We start from the raw sequence: 18,723 nt of genomic DNA on the forward strand, positions 1-18,723 counted from the left end.
GAGTATGCAATTAATTCTAACTATTAACTAGACTACTGATAATTTACTGAGTGGGGAGGGGAAGGAAAGAAACCCCCAAAAGCCACTATGGCAGTAAATATCTGCTAAAACATGAAAAGCAAAACCAGCATCAGCACTGAATCCTACAAAACCTGGTATATGTAAGACCTTAAAACAAACACACTCATTTTCATATATGGTATTTTCAGGCTAGGTTAGGGAATTTGATGCACAGGTGATATACATTTCCACCTGAAAAGCGATGACTCGACATAAATGCAGACTCTGCATTGATCAGGACTAAGAGGAAGAACCTGCACAGAAACCCTGGCCCAGCACAAAGCACCAAACCTTCACTAGTACTACCTTAGTGACGGGTAAATTCTTTCTCTGGTTTTTTAGATCAGATTAAGCCTTGCAGGCTTTTTGGAAACAGCATCACATCTCATTTTTGTAAACGAACACTAGTCAGCAGAAAGATCACATTAAACAGACTTTGACAATAAAATAGCCAGCCTTAAAAAAAAAAAAAAAGTATGTACTTTACAAAGGCCTATTATTAAAGTAGGGGAAAAAGCTGCAAAATTCATCTATCCCACTGCTGAGACATGAGCCAGCCAGAGCCCCCAGAATACAGCCTTTCCAGCTCTGTAGCCCTGCAGTTACAGCAACCTGTACAAATCAAATGAGTATCAACTGTCTTTTTATAAAGAAAAGTACTCACTGATTATTTTCCACAGAATTTAGGTTATTACTTTGAATAAGAAACAAATGTTAGAGCAAGCAATTAGACAAGCCAGCACTGAATTTCAAGGCTATTCGCTTCATGTAAACTGGTCTAGCGCTACTGAGTTCCAGAACAACACACCCAAGAACAAAATTAGAAGATTACTATTAAACACATTTAGAAGGAAGGAACATACTTGCTTTTCCCTCATACTGTGCACACAAAGTAAACAATACAAACCCAATGCTTTTACTGTTAGTTACTAACAAAAGTTAGACCTGGCCTATATAATTTATGAACCAAGTTTCTATTTGTGTCATTCCCTGGTATGGGGAACAAATTCCCTTGTCTCCACAGATTTTTACTTCAGCAGTTGATGAATTAATGCCTTTGAAAGCAGACTATCCTCACTCAAAATCCTAAATCAACACACAAAGATATCAGCTAACTAAAGACTCAAGCATTTAACAGCCACTAAGCATCCACTTGCTAGGCAAGCTGAGTAACTAGGGGAGTTTGGCAGTTATACACTCAGTGTGCCCATCAACACAGCCTTGGAAAAGCCAAGGTATCTTTAGTTCTAGTGGATTATGGAAACAAGCTTCTTTAACAGTCTAAAATCAGTCCACTGCTGAAAGTGGAGCCTCAACACAGACTCAAACTGCATTAATCAAGTTTAAACAACACTAAAAGTAGAAGAAAAGAGAGACCCTTAAGGTTCAGGGGTTTTTTTCCCCTAGAAAAATGAACCGACTAAAAGTGGTCACACCTAGACCAAGAACAGCCAGCATACAGCAAGAGTGGTTCTGGCCAAGCGCACCGGTATGTTTTCTCTTTATAGCTTCAGTATTACTTGCAGCTTCCAGATCTGTGCCCTGTGAAGCAGCCCAGGCCAATGACAAAGTATGTACCTACAGAAAGCAGTTCTGATTAATAAACTCTCTGGGTATACCCAAAGATTAAAGCATACAGATCACAATCCAATTCAATAGGAAGTGCCAGATTGTTGTTTCCTAGAAAGGAAAGGTAGCCAGAAAAAATTATAAACTGTTTGATCCAAGTGGTATTTCAGTCCACTGTATTTGAAAACACTATTTCACTTATAAGACTAATAACTTTGGTTCTGGCTGCAATATCAAAACCCATCAACTAAATCTCAAAAATCCTACAGATTCAGCACTCAAACAAGCCAAACTCTCTTTGGCTTTTCTGACCCTCAAACTCTGAAATGTAAAGGTGCTCTTGAGGAAAATGTGAAGCTGTCCATTTTGGCATCCATATTCCTTTTTCAGCCAGTGTCTCACACACAAATCATTTGTCCTGACACACTTTCAGTCACAGCTCTGCAGAAACAGAAGATACATAAATTACTATCCAGAAGCATCTTTAAGCCATCACATCTGATAACTACAGAACACCAGGACTCTACAAAGAATTACTCTGTAATGACAAATGCTGAACAAAGAAATTCAAGTTTTCACAGAGATATCTCCTACAACACACTTAAAAGGATTCTGAATGAATATGTAACTGCAGTTACACATGACATGATGCCATTTATACTTCTAGACTGATCGCAGCCTATTAATGCTTGCAAAGTCTTGGTCAGTAAAAAAGAAAAAGAGTCTTCGTGATCTTGCTTGTTATGAAGGTTTTCTTCTTTCTGATGCAACATCTGCTTTAACTATACGCCATAAAGAAAATCAGTTCAAAATGGGTATTTGATGGATCCCACAATTAAGACGAGAACAAATCCTCTTCCACGGATTTGTTCCTCAACAGCTATGTCAGTCTGAGGTTACTCCACTTAGCCCATCCTTACCTCCTCATCCTCCACTTGCTGCTGTTACCACCCACACCAGCGTGCCAGCTGAGAAAAGCAGAACAGTGTCCAATTTATTTGAGGCTTTATTAGCCAAGCCAACTTAAAACAGTTTGCTATAGGTCTTTGTTAACCCAGGTCATGTTGATGGAAACATACAGTTACAGAAAAGCTCAAGGAAATTTAAATCAGAGCTACTACAGCCCCATCTCCCACCCCCTATCTCATTCACTTCAATAGGAAGTCCCATTCCTTCTCCCTGACCTGGATGGTGAGCCAGCTCAGAAACATGATCCAGCCAAAAGGCAACAAAACGAAAAAGCAATTCATTACCAGCCTGATTAACTCCTTGACTTTGCCCAACTCACAGCCACAAAGGCTTCCTTGCCAGCAGGGGAAGATGCACAGTCAAGGAGGCAGGACCACCACTGTCCCAGTTTAAGCTGCCAAGTTTCTTGACAAGCTTAGGCAAAACTAAAACAGAGCTGCTTCAGAAAAGCATGGTCATAGCCACCTCCTCTTCCTCCTCTGCGAGCAACAACATTTGCATAGCCATGAAGTCAGCCAGTTCAGGCAGTTGATTCAACTGAATCTCAACATTTTTCTGTACTACCGTTTTCAGCTGGATCAGCAAAGAGCGACTAACAGGGAACAGCAGTTCCTTTTGGTGAAAGCATCGCCAGAGAAACCAAAGCTGCTCTGGTGGTAATGCAACAATGTGACTGTAGAGGATGTGTTAAATCTTAGCTTGATTGAGCTTATGCTTGGAATTCTGCAGAAAGACAAAACACTTTAATGTCACTTACTAAAATTGAGATCCCTGGACTGAAAAAGTAACCTATAATTTTAATATATCTGACCAATGTAAACTCCAAAAGCAAGACTAAGTCCATGATTTCACAATAGTTTAAACCTAGCCTACTTGATAAGCTGGCAAAATGAAGAAGAATATAACTAACCTTTGACCTCTCCCTCACAAAAAAAGAATGATCAGCAGAGTGTCAGATGAGTGCAATAAATAGGATGGGGCCCCAAAGTCCAACCAGTTTAGGCTGCCATGAGAATCTTTTACCTGAGAGATTCTGTAAAACACCTCTTCTAGAGTGCAGAAGATTTAATTTCTACAGTATTGGGGTGATTTCTTTTTTTCCCCAATGTCACGCAGCTCCACCAACATTACGAGTGGAATAAAACCAGCTATAGGTGGAATTCAAGAATTCTGCATGGTGCCATAACGACCTCAGATGAGCATGTGATACAAAAATCTGCTACGATATGTTTTCCTGCTGACCCCTATTTCTGGGAAGGCAAGCACTTCTGCAAGGATTTTCAGTCATTTCAGAAAGTCATTCCCACCATGCTCATTACAGTAGGGAAAAAGGTACTTGCAGATCATTCCACCACCAAGTAAATTACAAAATGTAATACTTAGATGTCTTGCAAGTCTTAGGAGCCCAGCATGGCTTCTTGGTTTGGACTTTTTTCTTCCTAAATGCATAGCATTATCAGCTACTAATCCAAACTCAGAGGGCTGCACAACGCCAGGATGAGAAGATAAACAAACTTTTCTAATCTGTCTAGTTTACATGCACCTTCAGTTTCCACACATTCAAGAGAAGTAATAAATGCTGGAAAGCAATTCCCAGGCTGAAAAATAAATTTTCTGCTAATAAGGATTTAAATGGCTGATTTGAATTGCATTTCATATGTATACTTTAGGAAAGCATTTCTTTGATGTTTTATGTTTAGAGTTCTGTAAATCAGAGTTTTCACTGAGGCTTAAAACCAACACCTTATTCCATTACAGATTAAAAAGAGCTTACTGTAGGATAACTCAGGCTATCAAAGGAGTTTAAGAACACATCTCATTCTATTTTTTTTTTTTTTTTTTTACTTTGTTCATAGTATTTTTTTATTTGAGTCGTAAGATTCTTGCTAAGGCGGGGGGGGGGGGGGGAAGCAGCATTTCCACAGAGAATTGCCAAGAGATGAAGAAATGGAAAACACACACTGATGAGCAGAAAAACAATACTGTTTCTCTATGGTAACTATTAGCTTCTGTATAAAGACCGTTTTAGCAGTAACCATAGATCAATAAGTCAAACAGAACTGATGAGTCAGAAATCCACTTAAATATTTACACTTTTTGCTACAAGCCCTACCTAGAGTAATATTGTAGCCAAACATAATGACTGTGCCTTCCATTTTACCCACTCTCCTCATTCAGGAGCCTATCTGGAGGGGCAGGAAGATCAAAAATACAACAACAAAGCAAAACAAAGCCCCTCAAACGGTACAGTCGGACACTGTTAACTGCTGTAAGTATCTCCTACTCCGGACAGCTGAATTAAGAAACATTGACATCAACCCCGAAAATAGCATAGCACAGAGAAATCAACCCAAAAGCTCCCTTCTCATTTCATAAACCATTAATGAGTAGGTTACATAAATGTACTGGACAGAAGGAGTTGTAGACCCGAGCTGCTGCAAGTCATTAACTCTGCTCTGAGACATGCATCCTTTCATTCTTCAAGACTGTTCATCTCCCTGAATGCAGTAAGTAAGTAACAAAAGGTGTTAGGCGCATTCGAAACAGAAGCTGCGTTTTAACTCCTCGTTATCTACTGGAAGCAGAGCGGAGCGAAGCGCTCGGCCGCGGTGAGCCCTCCCCAGGCACACAGCAGCCCACCCCCCGCTCGGCTCCCTGTTGCTCACCAGTCCCTCCGGCGCGCCGCAGGACGAGCTGAACCCGGCCGGCTGCTTCTTTGTGCAGCCTGGCGGGCTGCTACACAGGCTGAAAGGGACCGGCGGAGCCACGAACCGGGTAGAACGAGACGAGTTTCGCTGCTTACGGGGCCCTTTCCCCTACAACTCCCGCTGCCAGACCGGGTCGTCAGCGCCCCCGCCTCGGAGCCTCGTCTCAGCGCCTCCCAAACTTCACAGCGCCCCAACCCCGATTCAGACGAGGCGAAGGATTTCGGGGAAGCCCGAGCTTCGCGGAGCCGTGGCGCCCCCGGCTCGCTCCCGCGGCCGCACGCAGGGCCGGGAGGCGATACAAAGCGCCGCTTACGGCTAGACACAGCCCGGGAGCGGCCGCGCCAGAGGGACCCTCTGTCGGAAACCTGGCCGGGATTCAAGGCCTAGGAGAGACCGCAGGCACAGGCAGCTCCAAAAGAGGGAGATAAGGAAGCGGCAGCGCCCCGGGGGTCGCTCCCCCGGGCCGGCGGCTCGGTGCTCCCCGCACGGCCTTCGCCCAGCGGCCGCCCCCCGCGGGCTCCACCTGCGCCGGGCCCCCGCCCCACCGCCACCCCACCCCGGGGATCGCGCCGAGGCCCACCCCACTGCCACCCCGGGACAGGCACCGGAGCGCGCCGCCGCCTCTCCCCGGGCCCCACATCCCCTTCCCGGGGCACCACCGCGCCCCCTCCCCGGCCCCCTCAGGCTTCTCCACCCCCCCGCGCCCGGCGGGACTCGCACGACACCGCCACACCCGGCGGCGGCTCCAGCCCCCGCCTGCCTCGGCCAAGGCCGTACCCCGCGGCACGGTGCGGCCCGGCCGCGCTCACCTGATGCCCGCAGCCTCCTCCCTCCAGCACCGCCTCAGCCACCCGTCACCACCGAGCAGCGCCGCCGCCGCCGCTTCCCCCCGCGCCGACTGCCCCCGCCGCCCGCCACGCCCATCCCGGCAGCCCATTGGCCACCCAGCCTGCCGTCGAGCCTTTGGATTGGTGAGAGGAGATGCTCGTCAAAACTCCGACCCCGCCTCTCTCCGCCCACGGGGCCCGGGTGTTTTATTCACGCCGGGGCTTTGGTGCCCCCACTCTTTGCTGCCGCTCCTGATTGGCTAAAGCGGTGAGAGCAGTGCCCCAGGATAGGCTGGAGGAGGTGTCAGCTGCGGCAGTGGGCCCGTCTCTCCGTTCGGCGTTATGCTGCGCTGGCGCGGAGGAGAGCTGGGTTGCGCGGCGGTCCTCCGGAGGGCGTCGTGGCAGAGGCCGCTCCGCCCGGCTCCCGGAGACCCTCCGGCCGGCGTCCCGCTGGTGCGCTCGGCTGGGACGTGCCTTCTTCCCCGGAGCGGCTCGGTGCCTGTCTCCGGTGTGGATCCGGCATGAGTCTTGGGTCTCGTCCCCTCACAACAGTGAGGCGGCTCCCGGGCGGGCAGGGCGGCAGGGCAGAGCCCCCCTGCGGTGGGGTTCCGCTCTCCGAAGCTCCAGCTCCGTGGCGCCTCGAGCTGAAAGCGGCCCCGCCCCACTGTCCCCCCAGGAGGGCTCGGGGGCAGGCTCCTGCCCAATCCCTGACACCGGCGCTGCCGCGGTGGGGACTTCTGCCGGCAGCTCTCATAGAGCCCCCTCGCTGGAGAAGCGGCCACCCCGGCGCGGGCTGGCAGCAGCGGTGGCCCCAGGAGGAGGCCGAGGAGCGTGGCTCCCACAGACCCAGCCGCGGGGCCCGGTGCCACCCCGGTTTCACCCCAGTAAACCCCGCGTGATAACTGGCGCCTTCCCCAGGGGCTGCAGTGAAACGTGCTGCTAATGCCAGCTCTCCAGGAATCGCGCACATAATGTCCTCCAACAGCTAGAGGCCGGATTTGCAGGGAAACCGCGAGCAGGCTCCTCTGTGCTGTGCGTTAACCTCCATGATTGGGGCTTTCTGAGATCCAAAATGTTCTCGGATTTCCTTCATCCCAAGAAACGCAGCCGTGCCTCCATTTTCAAACCGGAGGCAGTACCGGGTGCTGGGTTCAGCAGGGAGGCTGCGCTTCAAAGGGAACCTACCCAGGGGAATCCTCTGCACGCAGCACCCGTGTGACTGTGCTGCGGGCCTTGCCCCGAACAGAGTCTCCAGCATGCGCATTTCCAACAGCTGCTTCCCCTCACCAGACTTTCAAGCAGCTCCTTCACCCAAAGTGCAAGCCACAATAGTTCCCGCAGCATTGAGCTAAAAAAAAAAACCAAACCAACAAAACCAAAAAAAACCCCAAAACCTTCAGGAAATGGCAATGCAAAGATTACATGAGGTTTCTCTGCATCATCTTCTCCCTGCATGCACCATCCCCCTTATTCCTCTTTGTTTCTGAACCAAGCAAAGAAACAGAGCAACAAAGAATGGGCCTAATGTTAACTGGCAAACATCCAGAAAATAAAGCAACTGAAATCAGTGGGAATTTCAGAACATTATGTGCAAAAATCATTTACCAAGCTCACAGAGGAGGTGCTGGGGCAGGATGAATGTGACACTGACTCAGTTTCAGACCGATGCTCCGACCCCTGGATCATCCCTTGTTCATTAAGGGATGAACTAAGAAGATACGGGTTTTTTTTTTCCTTACATCTGTATGCTTGTTCCTCTGCTTGGAAAGCAAAACCAAAGCAGAGAGCTGCCTTCCCTCTCACAGTTGTTACTGAGTTACTTTCAGACTGCTGCTCTCAGCCAGCAGTACAACACAGCTATGTTTGAGCCAAACGTTCCAAAATGACTAGACAGACGTTTCTGCCAGTCCTGAGTTTTCTTCTGATTTTGTGAAAACATTCCTGACCTGGCATAGCTCTTAAAATACCACATGCCCAGTAGCTTCAGCATAACTTTTCATCTTAGTCTTTGGATTTCTGTCAAAAATTTTATAAAACATGATGCCTTAAACCTTAATTTCTAAGAACAATTCCTGTATTATGAAGATGTTCTACTTCCAAATGAAACGTATTTGAGGGCTGGCAAAGAAAAGGCCAGGACATGCTATTGTAAATAAAGTTCTAATGTATGCTTCAGCTATATATGGCTTTTACAAATATTTTTTAGATAGTTAAATTGACTTGTTGCCATTACCGCTTCTCTGCTCAGCTACGAACTTGACTTCCCTGTATAGTCATTGGTGACCAAAGGGAAAGGGAGCTGTGGTGGGAAAGGAAAGGATAATGACCTTAGAGGTCACTGAGCTGGGCAAGCCGAGCATCTCACACAGCAAACTTCACATTTGCAATGCTGCGCTGCAGGTCCGAGCCATATTCTGTGCAGTCGGTCTTCCCACAGAGTTTACATGTGATGGGGTAAATTAATTCTCCGAGGCCTGATACTGGAAACAAGGCTTCAAGGTGCTTTAATCCTTTGGGATAACGAAGAAATGGGAGAGACTTCACAGCATTCCCAAAAAACCCAACCCAATTTCCCCATTTCCACCTTTTCTTCAAGACTGAGAACAGGGCTCTGCGGGCAATACGCAGGATTAATGGACTTGGCTGTCTCCTGTCATACCCACTTACTTCAGTCAGCAGTGTCTTTCTAGCCAAGATCCTTCCTGGTCTGAGTGGGACAGCAGGATAGCACGCTATCCCCTAAGGACCTCAGAGTGTATTACATAGGCACTCATGATAATGCAAACTCCTTATCCTCATTGCAGATACCCGGAGGCTTAACATCATTCTCTCCTATTGGCTATCTAAAATGATGTCAGTGATTAAATCTCCCTTCTCTAATCACACCGTAATATTATCCCTTCTAGGAACAAGCCATACCAGTATAAATACTACTATAAGCATTTTTATGCTGCTATAACTGTGCTTACCCAAAAGGAATTCCATTTTTTTGACAATACTGGTAAAACAGTGGGAGCTCATGTGTGTGGATGAGCACTGAAAATGCTCAAAAATCCTTCTAGAAGGTGCCATGTTGTCTAGTAGCAATGCAAATTTGCTACTGGAAGCAAATAAGCAAGTGCCACGTGGGCTTTGTTGTATCATGCTCTTAGCAGATCTGAACAATATGGTTGCTAAACCAAGACATCCTGTTTGCACAATGTTTCCATCTTGGTAGTGCTGTGTCAGAGGTGAGCAAGCAGTTTCAGAGTACTTCAGAAAAACTTCAGTATAGGCAATTTTTACGGGGGGGGGGGGGGAAGGTAAAGTCTTTAGCAAAGCTTCCAAAAAGGAGAAACTTACAGAAGAAGCAAATGTTGCACAGTGCTGCTGGATGTTAGCATGGCTATATGTTCATTTTGAAATAGTGGGCATAAATGTATTTCATGAGCACATCTATGCAGATGCCATCATTAACACAGAAAGAATGTGAATAGCAAGAATCCTTTAAAATCTTTCTTCCATGGAAAAGCATCACCCAAACAGCTTGTCAAGAGCCATGGTCTGTGCATATCAAAATAACATTCTCTAGCACAAGATATGTGATGCATGCAGGAACAGCTTGACTATGCCTGCTAACTCAATTGTCTACATGTGATTAATCCTATAGGGTATTTCATTTTAGGATGGAGATTTTCCCCTCAAGGCCATTTACTTCTCTCCTTCCACTGAAAAGCAATAAGATTGGAGTCTTGGAGTCTGTAGCTTCGTGTTTAGTCACCGCCTATGGAGTCACTGCAGATGGTATCTGCTCAGTGCTACCAAATGCTAGATGGTATCTACTAAGAGCACAGAAACCCTCATAAAATTATTTCTAAATGCTTTCAAAGTACAGATACCCCATCAAGGCAGTGAGTATGCTCAGCTGAGGGTCCTACTCAAATACATTACGTAAATTCAACTTTAACTTACAAGTGTCTCTTAGTGTCACACGGGACAAGAGAAAACCTCTGTGCTTCCAAATCCCTCTAAAAAGATAATTTCATAGGGAGGACTGGACCTTGTAATTATTATTTTTATAAATTTGTTTTAATTGGACTGTTCCATGGCAGGGAAGGCTTCTTTTCTCAGTGGGGCTCTCTGTACAAGATAACCAGGATTAAAGACCACAACCAGTCATTGAATAAGAAAATCCCTGAGAAGAGAGAAACAGCTGGAGAGAGGCCAAAATCTCTGCCAAGAGATGCTTCAGTGAGTGAGTGCATTCACTCTGATGAGGGGGGCCAGAGGATAGCTCTTGAGAAACAGTTCCTGAATTAGCTTTCAGTCTTGTTATCTGGCAGTGAACTTCATAGCTTTCACAACGAGGAGCGGGCTTTACAATCCAGCCCAGTGTCCTCCCAGTGATGACATACTGGATGTCACTAGGCTGTATAAGAAAGACTGTCAGCTAAGGAAACCCATTAGTGAAGGCTTGAAGTCTTCTTTTTCCTTGCTGGGTATTGCTTTTGGCATGAGAATAAAACTGATAGTGCAAAAGGAAGGTTGACAGCAAAGTAATAATGAGAAAAAGGATTAAACTGAGTTTAAGTTTCTAAAAGTGACTAGTTTACATTAACGGTTTGCCGGGAACACAGAGAAAGTACTGGGCAGATCACACGGTGGTGAACATCTGAGTATCTGATAGCAAAGAACTGCAAAGCATTTTGCCCTTTCCACTCATTAGTGAAGACTGCTCATATATTTGCAGGATAAGGCCTAGCCTGACCTGCTCTTTAAGCTCAAGGTATCCATTTTTTGATCAGGGAAAGGCATAAGGTTAAAATATCAAATGAACCCAACATTTCTTTGAGGTGCCATTTGCTTATTTCTTTTGAAGTCACTTGTGGCTCTTTAATAAGTTGTACTCACCACATTTTTATGTCCTTTTAAATAAAACACATGTGGCTCTTGGCAGTGCAGCTTATATGCTCATAAAATCTGAGTAACTTTGGGCTAAATTCTAATTAAGAAATTTAATTGAGCATCTAGTTGCTCCTCTGTCTATGTGAGCAGCAGCTGGGGACCACCTAATCATTCAGAGATCTGGGCTACTTTCCTTTTGTTTATTTAAAGAGCTGTACGTGACACTGTTCTTTCTTTACAACAAACTCCCTTGAAATATTGGATACCGAATGAAAACAGCATGTAGACCTTGTGGCTATTCCTAGACAACCATCTGAGTATTCTGTAAGTGATACTGAAGCTCCCTCTTTTTGCCTTAGGTCAAAATCCTTTCTTGTGTCATGTAGAAAAATAGCAACATTCCTTATTCTTGAAAGGCTTTACTGTTAGAAAAGCTGAATTGTCAAAAGAAACATTTTATTGTTATAGAGATTTCACCACTGTCATTTTCCACCGTGTTCTTCACTCTGAGACTTTGTTATACATCAAAACCAAATCCAATGTCAATCATCTGTCTCTCGGCAGCAGAAAATGGCATCCGTATGAAGATTAGAGCCCTTGAATGAGACTTTGAACTTGCCGTACTGGTAAATATCCAGAGCAGCTTTGCTGCAGTCATTACATGTATTCCGGTGTAACTCAGGTCAGCCTCTCTGTACAGTGCCCAGCTTCTTCTGAGAAGACTCAGTTGCACTCTGATAAATTAAACAGTAACACCGATAACAACCCAGGTGCCCAGATTTTTCAATGGTCTTCCCCCTGCCAAGCCTATTTAGCCGGGTTTATTTACAATTACAGCATACAACAGCCTGATATCTACCATATTTCATAGCTTCTGCATCGCAGGTTTGTTAACGGCCCAGTTCTGCTGAAATGGTTTCATCTGATAAGATTACGCTGGTAAGCTGGGCTTAACCTTGGGAAAACAAAGAATAGATTGAAATCAAGAGTTCACCTTCCTTCCTCTTCCAGTCTACACATGCAGGTACAGGCAGCACTTCCCTCCCGTTTTAAACCACATCATCCTGCCAGGAAAATGCCATCTCCCGGTTCACGCGTATTTCCCACCGCAGCGGCGCGGAGCGCTGGTCGGCGTCTGCCACCTGCTGGCAAAGCCTAAAACCTTCAAGAACTTAAATCGGAGGCTGAAGTGGTGTCTTAAACACGCCTAAAACCCAGCGCCTTCAGCTCAAACCACCATGGTACAAACAGGACAATTTCCTGCTGCTGTTGCTCTTCCCACATTTTTGTCTGCAAAGGCTGTGCCGGCAGAACTCTGTCAGAAAAATACCTCCAAAATGAAAACAGTTGTCATTGCATACATACAATGCTTTTACAGCACGGTGATGGGGAGGAGGGATGGCACATCAGAACTGGCTCCATCCAACCTGAATTTCTACTCCTGGTGCAGCAGAACCTTATGAAACAGGTCTCACTTCATCTAGCCCCATTAGGCTGCAAAGTAACTGCAGGCTGTCCAGAAGCGCAGCCTGGTGGTGCGCCTGCGGAGCAAACCTTTCCTGCAGGGGCTTAGAGCGTACTTCCAGAACGGAGCTTTCAGGCAGGGAGCGGATCTACCTGGGATCGCCTCCCTTTTCCTTTTGCGGGGCGGAGGGAGGCAGGGAGCCTCGCATGTCTTCAGTGGGATGACGGTAAAAGGTACGACATCCCGTTCTACACACGCACACATCCAAAACTCCCTCCGGCGGGCGGATATTTCCCTCTCCCCGCGATACCCTTCGCGCACTCTCCGGGGCACCCATACGCACAGGCCCCGGCGGAAGCAGCCCGCTGGGGCGGGGCGGCACAGCACAGGCGGCCATGGCGGCGGGCAGCGCGGCGGAGCGGCGGCGGCGGCTGTGCCGGCTCTCGGCGCTGTCCGTGTACCGACGGGCGGCCTGGGCCGAGCGGCCCGGGCGTCGCCATGCAGGCGGCAAGTGGGCCAAGGTACGGCCGAGGCGCGGCGAGGCGGGAGGCGGTGGTTTGGAGCCCGAGGCCCCGCCGCAGCCGACCGCCTCCCCGCCCGTCAGCCGCGTGCAGCGGGCCAAGGCGCCGGCCCACAGCCCTGAATGGGAGCGGCAGCGCGGCCCAGCGGAGAGCTGGGGAGAAGGCGGCGGCGTGGCGGGGCTGCTGCGGCGGCTGGGGCGGCTGGAGGACAGCCGGGAGCGGGCAGCGGAGCTGTTCCGGTGGCTGCTGGCCCCGGTGTCGCCGGCGGAGTTCGTGGAGCGGCACTGGGAGCGGGCGCCGCTGCTGCTGCGGCGGGGCGACCCAGGCTACTACGCGGGGCTCTTCTCCACGGCCGACTTCGACGCGGCCCTGCGGAGCGGCGGGGTGCGCTTCGGGACCCACCTGGACGTGACCAGCTATGCCGAGGGGGTGCGGGAGACGCACAACCCCTCTGGCCGGGCCCTGCCCGCTGTCGTGTGGGACTTCTACCAGAACGGCTGCTCCCTGCGGCTCCTCAGCCCGCAGACCTTCTCCCACACCATCTGGCACTTCCTCTCCATCCTGCAGGAGCACTTCGGCAGCATGGCGGGGGCCAACACATACCTCACACCGCCGGGGACGCAGGGCTTCGCCCCCCACTACGATGACATTGAGGCCTTCGTGCTGCAGCTGGAGGGAAGGAAGCACTGGCGTGTCTACAGCCCCCGGGTGGACGCTGAAGTGCTGCCCCAGTTCTCCAGCGCAAACCTCACACAAGCTGAGCTTGGCGAGCCCATGCTGGAGACAGTGCTGGAGGCCGGGGACCTGCTTTACTTCCCCCGTGGCTTTATCCACCAGGGTGACTGCCTTCCTGATGCGCACTCCCTCCACATCACTGTGTCTTCCTACCAGAGGAACTCCTGGGGGGACCTCCTGGAGAAGCTCCTGCCAGCTGCCCTGCACATGGCCCTGGAGGAGGACGTGGAGTTCCGGCAAGGGCTTCCCATGGACTACCTGGGATACATGGGGGTTGCCAACTCGGACAAAGTCGACGCTCGCCGAACAGCCTTTATGAAGAAGGTGCAGAGCCTGATAAAGAAGCTTCTTGACTATGCCCCCGTTGATGCTGCCGTGGATCAGAGAGCCAAGTCGTTTCTTCATGACTGTCTCCCCCCAGTGCTTACACAAAGTGAAAAGCTGAAGAGTGTGTATGGCTTCCCAGCCAGGTGGCAAGACGCAGGCCCCTGCAATGTTGATATTCTAATAACAAAAGACACAGAAGTCCGTCTCCTCCGCCATGGCATCATTAGATTGTGTAATGAAGAAGCAGGGGTGATGTTGTATTACACGACGGAAAACTCAAGAGTGTATCACAAGGAAGAACCCAAGTTTCTTGAGCTAGGTCCCGAGTATATAGACAGTATCGAATTTCTCCTGTCTTCCTATCCAGACCACATCAGCGTGGATGCCCTTCCCTGTGAAACCTTGGAGGACAAGATATCTCTAGCCACGCTCCTGTTTGAGAAGGGCATTCTGACTACAAAGAAGCCTCTGGTGCAAGTGTAACTCTTTTTTTAGCAAAATAAACATACATTTGTTTAGAAAGTGTTCTGTCTCATTCTTGCCTTATGCCTGCTAGGTGTGAAGCAGGAGTTCAGATCACAGTATCTCATCTGGGGGCAGAAGGGCTTTGGCGTGGGTAGAGCAATCGGATGTTGTCGTTAAAACGGGAGTGATTCTGCATGGCTGAGTGACTAGAGAAGGGAAGTGCTTAATTTTTCATTTTTTCCTTTCAAGAGCCATATTACTACACTCTAGGTAACTTCAGGAAGCCAGTGAACTTTCTTGCAGTCTGTAAATCATCTGTGTGTTTACACAGTGTTGCAATGCAGCCTGCCCTGCTGCAGGAAGTACTCGCATTACTCATAGGCAAATGCAGTGATGATCACTGTTATGTGTGCCTGTGCTGTACTGCACCACACATACAGCATGGCCTTCAGGCCTGTGCTGTGCTGCAAACACCTGTCGGCCACAGGAAAAACTCAGCCAACCTTCTAAAAGCGGAGCTGGCAGGCAGCTCCTGCTCGGTGACAGCGATTACACCACCTGCATGGCCATGCCCTTGCTGAACAGTGCAGCGAGATGTTCTCTTGTGAACGTGAGCTGCTGCCTTTGAAATGCTTCAGGCTCTGTTTCTTTGTTTGTAGTCTGATAATTGCAAGCTGTCTTGGTGATAGAATCATAGAATCATAGAATCGTAAGGGTTGGAAAGGACCTTAAGATCATCTAGTTCCAACCCCCCTGCCATGGGCAGGGACACCTTGCACTAAAACACGTGGTCCAAGGCTCTGTCCAACCTGGCCTTGAACACCGCCAGGGATGGAGCATCCACAACCTCCCTGGGCAACCCATTCCAGTGCTTCACCACCCTCACTGTAAAGAACTTCTTCCTTATATCTAATCTAAACTTCCCCTGTTTTAAGTTTGAACCCATTACCCCTTGTCCTACCACTACAGTCCCTAAGGAAGAGTCTCTCCCCAGCATCCTTGTAGACCCCCTTCAGATACTGGAAGGCTGCTATGAGGTCTCCACGCAGCCTTCTCTTCTCCAGACTGCACAGCCCCAACTCTCTCAGCCTGTTTTCATACGAGAGGTGCTCCAGCCCTCTTATCATCCTCGTGGCCCTCCTCTGGACTAGCTCCAACAGTTCCATGTCCTTTTTATGTTGAGGACACCAGAACTGTACGCAGTACTCCAAGTGAGGTCTCACAAGAGCAGAGTAGAGGGGCAGGATCACCTCCTTCGACCTGCTGGTCACGCTTGTTTTGATGCAGCCCAGGATACGGTTGGCTTTCTGGGCTGCAAGCACACGCTGCCGGCTCATGTTAAGCTCGTCAACCAACACCCCCAAGTCCTTCTCTGCAGGGCTGCTCTGAATTCTTGCAGTCTGATAGAATAACCTCTCCCACTGGTTTTCCCACAGCAGCCCCTAGCCGGGAAGTTGTTAATCCTTTCAAGGTAAATGGTTGTTGTGGTTTAAGCCCAGCTGGTAACTCAGAACCATGCAGCCACTTGCTCACTCCCCCCTTATCCTCCCCACTCTGGGCGGGATGGGGAGGAGAATCAAAAGAACATAAATCGCACGGGTTGAGATAAGAACAGTCCAATAACTAAAGTATAATAATAATAATGATGATGATGGTGATGGAAGTAGCAAGGGGAGAGAATATAAAACCTAAAAAGGGAAGGGGAAAAAAACCCCAAACAATAAACACAAGCAATGCACAACATGATTGCCCACCACCTGCAGGCCAGTACCCAGACCAACCTGAGCAGCGATCTGGCCCTGCCAGGTAACTCCCCCCAGTTTATATAGTGGGCATGACATGCTGTGGTATGGAATACCCCTTTGGCTAGCTCGGGTCAGGTGTCCTGTCTCTGCTCCCTCCCGGCTTCTTGTGCCCCTCCTCACTGGCAAAGCAGGAGAGACTGAAAAGTCCTTGATTGGGTAAGCATTACTTAGCAACAACTGAAAACATCGGTGTGTTACCAGCATTGTTCTCAGGCTAAAACCAAAACACAGCACTGCACCAGCTACTAAGAAGGAGAAAAATAACTGTTGCAGCTGAAGCCAGGGCAATGATGTACCCTCCAATATGAGGGTTTTCATGCTGGGTGCAAAAAGTTTCATATCGGGATCTAACAAGTTAGATGTATACACACCTGGCTGTGTGGCCAGTTCCCATACTGACAAGCCTCAGCTATACTTTTCCACAATGCTGTTTTATGATTGCAGTGTCGTGGTTTAAGCCCAGCCGGTAACTCGGAACCACGCAGCCGCTCGCTCACTTCCCCCCTTCCTCCTCCCGCTGCTCCCAGAGGGATGGCAGGAGAATCATAAGAATGTAACTCCCACGGGTTGAGATAAGAGCAGTCCAGTAACTAAGGTATAATACAAAGCCACTACTGCTACCAGTAATAATAATAACGATAAGGGAAATAACAAGGGGAGAGGATACAATTGCTCACCACCCACCGACCGATACCCAGCCTGACCCGAGCAGCAATCTGGGCCTTCCAGGTAACTCCTCCTGCTTTATGTACTGGGCATGACGTGCCATGGTATGGAATACCCCTTTGGCTAGTTTGGGTCAGGTGTCCTGTGTCTGCTTCCTCCCGGCTTCCCCTCCTCCCTGGCAGAGCATGAGACTGAGCGAGTCCTTGGTCGGAGTAAACATTACTTAGCAACAACCAAAAACGTCAGTGTTATCAGCGTTGTTCCCAGGCTGAAAGTCAAAAACACAGCACTGCACCAGCTACTAAGAAGGAGAAAAACTGACTGCTGTAGCTGAACCCAGGACAGTATCCACCCCTTATTCCATACCATTCACGTCATGCTCAGATCCCACATTTTTCAATATACCATCACTTTTGTCTCATATATATATATATATATATATATACCCCCCCACACCCACACCCAAAGAGAGAGATATCATTCCTCAGTCCATGGGCCCAATAAAGTTGCTGAACTCATCCAGTCCGTGATGTCAGGCTCCACCTCTTGTAATGGTCTTTCAGGGCAGGAGGGACGGTGTGTAGTGTTGGGTTGTTGCCTGCTGATGACACCACCAAACTCGTCTGGTCACTGCTGAGCTCGTCTGGTTTTGCCAAAATTCATTCTTTGTTGGGGTGATGTTTGGAGGGAAGCCGGGGTCAGTTGCTGGTGACCTGAAGATATCTAGCTGGTGGGCTATAAAAGCGTTATATAGCAGGCAACAGCATACAATTGAGTTCATTGGCTGTTTTCCCCCTAAATTAAATCCCCTTGAGGTACACATCGGACTTCCCCATCTTCCCGCATTACCCACCAAGTATATCCAGGTCCCTGAGCAAAAGCAACCCCACGCGCGGGTTTGCCTTTACCTGAAGCAGGAATAACCCAGACTGTCTTCCCCAGCAAATGCTTTATGTGCACCCCAGGAACTTTATCCCCCTCTACAGTGCATAAAAGTTCTGATTGGGCTGGGCCAGCCCTGTTGGCAGATCCCCTCGTCTTGACCAACCAAGTGGCTTTTGGTAAATGTGTCTCGAGGGAGGTGTGTTGCCTGCCAGGGGCTCGGACCAGGGATGTTGCTGAGAGGCTGCCTGGTCTAGCAAGTCCCGCTGACTATTACCCACTTCTAGTGGTCCATGTGGGTGCTAGAGATATAGATAGCAGTAGCCTGGAGAACATGAAGAAGGACTGGGAGAGGTGGTTAGGGGCTCTGGACCTCAGATATCTTTTTTCATCAATCCTCCGGGTCAAAGGGGAGGACCTTGAAAAGGCTAGGCAGATTTGGCAGGTCAATAAACGATTAGAACGGTGGTGCCATAGTCAGGGGTTTGGTTATTTAGAACATGGGACTGAATTTGGGAGGCCAGGTGTACTGGAGGCTGGTGGAGCTGGTCTGACAAAGAAGGGGAAGAGCTGCTTTGGTAGACTTGCCAGGCTGGTCAAGAAAGCTGTAAACTAGATGTGTTGGGGGAGGGAGGCATGGATCCATCCCAACACTCCCAATCAGCTGCCAGCACCTGTAATAAGTGCTTGGAGTGATGCAGAGATATTTCAGCTGCTCCAGCCAATGAGTCGGCTTCATTTGGAATTCTGCTCAGATGCCTCTATATAAACGCCCGTAGTATGGGGAACCAACAAGAGGAGTTGGAGATGTGTGCACGGTTACAGGGATATAATATGATT

General features: G+C 48.7%; 2 protein-coding genes across 9 annotated transcripts in view; one reads left to right on the forward strand and one right to left on the reverse strand.

Moving 5' to 3' along the window:
• Positions 1-6,205, reverse strand: part of NUMB (NUMB endocytic adaptor protein) — a 101,883-nt gene extending 95,678 nt beyond the window's left edge. For 7 of the 8 annotated variants that reach the window (XM_030483403.1, XM_030483406.1, XM_030483402.1 and 4 more), the window contains exon 1: positions 6,116-6,198. The gene's annotated coding sequence lies outside the window, so the exon portion shown is untranslated. Of the gene's footprint in view, positions 1-6,115 lie in introns of all 8 variants that reach the window. The other variant, XM_030483408.1, reaches the window with a different exon arrangement.
• Positions 6,206-10,185: 3,980 nt separating this feature from the next.
• RIOX1 (ribosomal oxygenase 1) lies at positions 10,186-14,587 on the forward strand. The gene has a single exon (XM_030483409.1). It carries the CDS (start codon positions 12,878-12,880, stop codon positions 14,546-14,548), a length of 1,671 nt encoding a protein of 556 aa, XP_030339269.1. The 5' UTR covers positions 10,186-12,877; the 3' UTR covers positions 14,549-14,587.
• The last annotated feature ends 4,136 nt before the right edge of the window (positions 14,588-18,723 follow it).

This window comes from Strigops habroptila, chromosome 4 (assembly GCF_004027225.2).
Source record: "Strigops habroptila isolate Jane chromosome 4, bStrHab1.2.pri, whole genome shotgun sequence".
Classification (NCBI taxonomy): domain Eukaryota; kingdom Metazoa; phylum Chordata; class Aves; order Psittaciformes; family Psittacidae; genus Strigops; species Strigops habroptila.

What these genes read in the sequence shown, in the direction of transcription:
- RIOX1 (XM_030483409.1), top strand. Translation starts at nt 12,878, where the DNA reads ATGGCGGCGGGCAGCGCGGCGGAGCGGCGGCGGCGGCTGTGCCGGCTC.